The 6000-nt window shown below is 46.3% G+C and overlaps 1 protein-coding gene across 4 annotated transcripts in view; it reads right to left on the reverse strand.

Moving 5' to 3' along the window:
• Positions 1 to 2178, reverse strand: part of SNAP91 (synaptosome associated protein 91) — a 147543-nt gene extending 145365 nt beyond the window's left edge. For 2 of the 4 annotated variants that reach the window (XM_030315917.1, XM_030315913.1), the window contains exons 1-2: positions 2066 to 2178; positions 601 to 760 (exon numbers count right to left, since the gene is read on the reverse strand). In XM_030315917.1, coding sequence (XP_030171777.1) covers positions 601 to 730 — 130 coding nt within the window. In that variant the 5' untranslated portion in view covers positions 731 to 760; positions 2066 to 2178. Of the gene's footprint in view, positions 1 to 600; positions 761 to 1148; positions 1264 to 1644; positions 1692 to 2065 lie in introns of those variants that run through there. The other 2 variants (XM_030315914.1, XM_030315915.1) reach the window with 2 other exon arrangements.
• Between the last annotated feature and the right edge of the window lie 3822 nt (positions 2179 to 6000).

The following is a 6000-nucleotide window of genomic DNA, read 5'->3' on the forward strand; positions in this document are numbered from 1 at the left end:
CAATTTCCTCATTCAATAGCTTGAATTTATTTCAGTTTGGTGTGGTTATGTACAACACACACTCACTCACACTCACACAAAACCTCAGCAGCCACAGTGAAAGAGATGACACTTTTAAAATGTATTTAGAAAACTAGGGTGATAAATGTGACCTTTTATAATTTCATCTTTTTCTTTTTTGGGGGTGGGGGAGGGTTATGACTGTTCAACCCCTGATCTCCTATAACCTGGATAAAGGAGTGGTGTGTGGAGAAAGAAAGAAAGACAGAAAGACAGAAAGACAGAAAGACAGAAAGAAAGAAGGTGAAAAGTGCCTAATCCAGAATGTGCAATTTCTCAGTATTTCATAGTATTAATACATACAAGTATTTTTTTTTTTTTTTTCTCCACCAAGACCTTGGAGGTCAACAGGAGAAAAAAAAATGGCTCAAACACAAGGTTTCAGGGTTGCCCCAAGGCAACACCTCCACCTCTGGGGATTTGGAGCTCAGATGGGAGTTCTGAAAGCCGCAGCATTACAGACTGCGAGCCCAGGCCGCACGCTGGCATCCAGGGCGCCTCTGCCATGCGCATGTCCCGCTTATATAAAAAGATGCTTACAGTCCAGGTGCTTTTTCTTGGGGCCCATCACTTCATGAGTGGTGGCTTTGCAGACCGCTCTCGCAACAGCGGAGCCTGTCACGCTGTATTGAGCGGCGGCGATCCGATCCGTGAGCGTTTGGCCCGACATCTTCTCCGGCCAAGTCTATCGCCTCCTCTTCTGCGGGAAAGAAGGGGAGATGGTCCTGCTTGAAACCCGCAGACCCTACCCTCCGAGCACCCCGGCCCTGCCTCCTCCAGCCGCACGGCGGCTCCCTTCTCCTCCGTCCCCGCCCTGGTACCACCTCTAGGAGCTAGCAAAGCGCTAAGCCCCTCTCTTGCGACGCGATCTAAGGGTCTTGAACCAGAGTAGGTCTGTCACGGAGCCCCCTCCGGTTCCAGCCTCGTAACACCGTCCCCATCCCACTCCCCGTGCCTCCCGCCTCACCCCTCCGGCGCCCCCCTCCCCCCCAATCAGCACTTCGCCTGCAACCTGATCCCCGCGTGTCCGACCAGCTCCGGCGTGCGTCGGGGTTATTCCCTGGGCACCGCGCCCACCGTGTGCCCACCTCTCGCTTGCCCGCCGAAGCGTTTCTTCCCAGTAGCCCGCAGGCTCCGGGGTCTGAATCGGATACCCAAGCCCTGGCCGTTTCCCTCCTCCTCCTCGCGCTGCTGCAGCAGTGGGCTTGTCCTCCTTCGGGCGCGGTGGAGATTATCCTAGCATTGCGCCATATTATGCCCTCTCCTCCCTTTCCTTCCTCACCGCCGCCTCCAAAGGCCCGCCGAGGCCCTACGCCCGGGTCCCCTCCCCTCGCCCCCAAATCCCCGCCGCAGGGGCCGCCCGGGGGCTCTGCGGAGGCGCCGGAGTCTCTCGGCGCCTCGCCCTTCCTGGCAGTGGAGCAGAGACGGGCTGACAGCCCAGCCCAGCCCCCCGCCCGCAATCGAGCGCGCCACGGAGCTGTCACCCAGCCGCTGCCCTTCTCCGCGCCCTAGGATTATCCTCTCAGGATCCGCGCGCTGCCCTAGCACGGAGGAGGGGGCCGAGCAGGGACCGCGGGTACTCACCCCACCCCGGGAGCGGCGCCTCCCGCCGCAGGATGAGCGGAGCCCCGGCCGCCGAGGGAAGCCGCGCCGGGTGGGTGTGTGCGGCCGCGCGCGGAGCCGGTGCCCCGGGGCGCGATGCCTCCTGCCCTAGCCCGGCCCCCCGCCCTCCACTCCGCGGTCCCTGCGCCCGCCGCCCGTGGCCCCAGAAGCCTGTACCCGCCCGCCGCCGCCTCCTCCGCCGGCGCTGCCGCGTCTCTCTAGCGATCCGCGCCGCGTTCCCATCCCCGCCCCCACCTCAGCTGTGGCTGCTCCAACGAGTCAGGTGACGACGGCGGACTAACCCGGGAGAGCTCTCCGCGGAGCTCCTCGCGGCCCCCTCCCAGCTACTCACACACGCCGCGCCCCCCCCCCCCCCCCCGCGCCCCCGAGACGGCCGGCTTACAGGCAAGGGGGCGCCGCGCGCGAGCATCCCCGGCCGGCGCGAGACAAGAAGAAGGAGGCGGGATGGCTGGGAGGCCGACACCCACCAGCCAACCACCCTCCGCGAGGCGCCCAGCAGCCCCTCCGCCTGCTAGACCCGCACCCGGCACGCACTGCGTGCGCGCGCACCGCGCACACCTGCGCGGCTACTGCGGGATTCGCGGAGGGCGGCGGGGGCGTTGGAGCAGCCCTGCCAGTGGGCTTCTCGAGTGCTGCTGTGAAGGCCAAGGTTCGGGCGTCGTCGCGCGCTGCCTGGCAGAGCCCAGCCCTTTCTCCTCTACATTCTGTCTCTGACACGCCCGCCTGTCCAAGGCTGCCTTGGCCCAGAAGGGCAGGGCGATTTAAATGTCAGATTCTGCAGGCACACGGTGCCCGTTGTCTGTGCCTCCTTAACTCCTTGGAGCTCCTCTACTTTTTTCAGTTACGTTTGGGAGCTGGGGTGGGCAGGTAATTCTAGCCATTTTGGTCTTAAACGGCTACTGAGGTCTGCTGCAAGTGCGAATACTGAACAAAACCAGCAGTCAAGGCCCAGATTATATCCACAGTAATTAATTGGTTGTGTAAGGAAAACTCTTTGTATCCTTAAAAAGTAACATCTGCCAATTAAATATAGTGTTTGAAGGTCTTAAGTATATTTGAATTGCATACAAGAATTTCTAAACAGGGTTTTGGGCTGGGTTAATAGTATCACGTGTTCACGTTTTCCAAGATTGTGATTTATTGTAATCTTAAAAAAAAAAAAAAAAAAAAAAAAAAAACAACAAAAAAAAAACCTTTTACACTCTCAAAGTAGAATCAAGATCGGAACTTAAATTGTGAATTCTTTTGATGTTTTTTTCTGGCTACAGGTGGCCACTATTGGGCCTTAAGGCCTTAAAATGTCTACCTATAGATAGCAAGTTTCTGTTGTGTACTCCTGTTACCTGGCACAGTGTTCACTATGAAGTCATGATTTCATAGCTGTTGGGACTGATTCTAGCATTAGATAGAAGCCTGATGGGTAAAGAAAGATACCCTAAGACCACCATTCTTGAGTTTCAGATACCAGTCTTACCATATGATCTGGCAATACAACACCTAGATGTTTGTCCAAGAGAAATAAAAACACATTTCATTTTAGAAACATGTACCCAAATTTTGTAGTAGCTTTATAGAATGGCTCCACATTGAAAGAAACCCAAATGCTATTGTACTGGCAAATAGGTAAACAAAATGTGGTCTGTTCACTCAATGGAATGCTATTAAGCAATAATAAAGAACAAACTAACAACATGGTTGAAAATACATTATGTTAAATCAAAGAAGCCCAAACCCCAAATGCTATTTGCTGTGATTCCATATATATGACATTCGAAAAAGGAAAAACTATAGAGACAGAAAGCATATCAGATGGCAGGAGTGGGGGAAAGAGTGACCACAAAGGGATAGCAGGTAACTTTTTGGAGGGATGGAAATGCTCTATATCATAAATTGTGATGATGGTTACACAACTTCTTGTATTTCTCTTAAGTGCATCAATTTATACACTTAAAATTGATGAATTTTATTATATGTAAATTGTACCTCAATAAATCTGATGAAAGGAACTGGAGTGATGATATTAATATACAAAGTAGGCTTCAGAGTGAGAAATATTAGTACAGATAAAGAGGCACATTTAATAATGATAATTCATCAGGCATATGTAATAATCCTACACATTTATATACCTAGGAGCAGAGCTTAAAAATAAGGTAAAGCAGGGGCGCCTGGGTGGCGCAGTCGGTTAAGCATCCGACTTCAGCCAGGTCACGATCTCGCGGTACGTGAGTTCGAGCCCCGCGTCGGGCTCTGGGCTGATGGCTCAGAGCCTGGAGCCTGTTTCCGATTCTGTGTCTCCCTCTCTCTCTGCCCCTCCCCCGTTCATGCTCTGTCTCTCTCTGTCCCAAAAATAAATAAACGTTGAAAAAAAAAATTTAAAAAAAAATAAGGTAAAGCAAAAAACTAAGACCTTTAAAAGGATAGATAGACAAATCCACAATTATATTTGAGGATTTCAACACTCTTGTCTTGATTGGTAATAGGACAGGTAGATAGAAAATCAGTAAGGGTATAGATGACTTGAAATAACCATATAAACATTTGACCTAGTTGATATTTATAAAGAACTCCACCCAACAACAGTAGTTTCTTTTTGAGAACACGTGGAACATTCACCGGGATAGACTACCTTCTGGGCCACAAAGCTAGTCACATAAATTTAAAAGAATTACAATCATAGAAACTGTTTTGTCTTACTACTGTGGAATTTAATTAAAATTTAATAACAGATATCTGAAAATACCTAAATATTTGATAATTAAACAACACATTCTAAATAACCAATGGATCTAACTTTCCTGTAAGAAAATTTACTTTTGAACTGAATGATAATGAAAATTCAGCATGTCAAAAATTTATAGGATGCAGGTAAAGAAGTGATTAGAGGGAAATTTATAGCATTAAAGTGCTTATGTTCAGAATGAAGAAAGACCTAAAAGCGACTGTTTAAGTTTCAATCTTAAAAACCTAGAAAAAGAACAAATTAAATTCAGCATGAGCTTAAAGAAGGAAATAATAAAAATCAGTGAAAGAGCACATAGACAAATAATAGATAAAATCAATGAAACCAAAAGCTGTTTTTTTTTGAGAAGACCAATGAAATTGATCAAGGAAAAAATTAGACTCATCAAAGAAAGAAAGAGATGCTACAAATCTCCAATGTTAGGAAAGAAAGGAAAAATAGATCCCATGGACATTAAAAGGATAAGAGAACGTTATGGAAAACATTATGCAAATTAGACAATTTTCATGAAACAGGAAACAGAGTAGAATAGTGGTTCTCCAACATTCCACTAGTAATGTCATGTCACATACAATGCTATTAATTAAGAGGTTTTTGTAACATGTTTCAGTAATGGTTAAAATAATACAGTCTGTGAGTGATTTACTTTTCAAAATTAAATTGGAGTAGATTCATGGTCAATCCTATAATAGTGTGAGATTACAGATAGTTATTTATGTACAGATAGCACTGTGAAGTGTGAGAAACCATAGTCTGTCTCTGGTGTCCTGCCCATGTCTCTGCTGGTATGCATGGGAGAGTATCCCACACATGGACATCCTTCTGTCATGAATGGCAGCAGAAAAACGTTTGAAAATCTGCAAACTGTAGAAGTGTCATATATAAATTAGTAAATTATGTCAAGGGTAGAACCAACTTTTGAAATGTTATTGTTTTGGAAGATGGTCTTACTGAGCTTTAGAAATAATAACATGTTTGCAGTGGCAAAGATTAAGAAATGCCAGGTTCTTCTATCTAGGAAAACCTAGGAATATAGCCATGAATGTTGTAGATGATATTGAAAGAAAGAAAATTGATCAAAAGATAGAAATACATTGAGGGGAGGAAAAATGGTTCGTTATCAGTATATTCCCTTTGAAGATCCAGGAACACAATAAATAACATTGAGTAAATTTTAGTCAAGAACAGGCATTTACATTCAATACTTTTACAAACTGAAAAATCTTTTGATCTCTCTTAGTGGTCAGAAAAGAGATTAAATACAATAGACATTCAGAACGTGTTTTAAAAATACATATATTGAGCTTTTCTTTCTTAGTATACAGATATGTTACCACACAGATTTTTTTCCTAAATCTGATTTAATATACATGTTTTCTTCTGAGTATCGGATTTAATACATAAAGGCCAAACCAACAATGATGACATGTAGACACAATTTATATCAACACCTGAAGGCAAATGTCTTCAAGCTATTGGTTTCAGTTTATTTGTAAGATACAACAAGATTAAGAGAAACTTTAATTCCTGATTTGCTCAGGCAACTAACTGAGGTGGTGTTGGAAGATTCACAT

The sequence above is a fragment of the Lynx canadensis genome, chromosome B2, assembly GCF_007474595.2.
Source record: "Lynx canadensis isolate LIC74 chromosome B2, mLynCan4.pri.v2, whole genome shotgun sequence".
In the NCBI taxonomy this organism is placed as follows: domain Eukaryota; kingdom Metazoa; phylum Chordata; class Mammalia; order Carnivora; family Felidae; genus Lynx; species Lynx canadensis.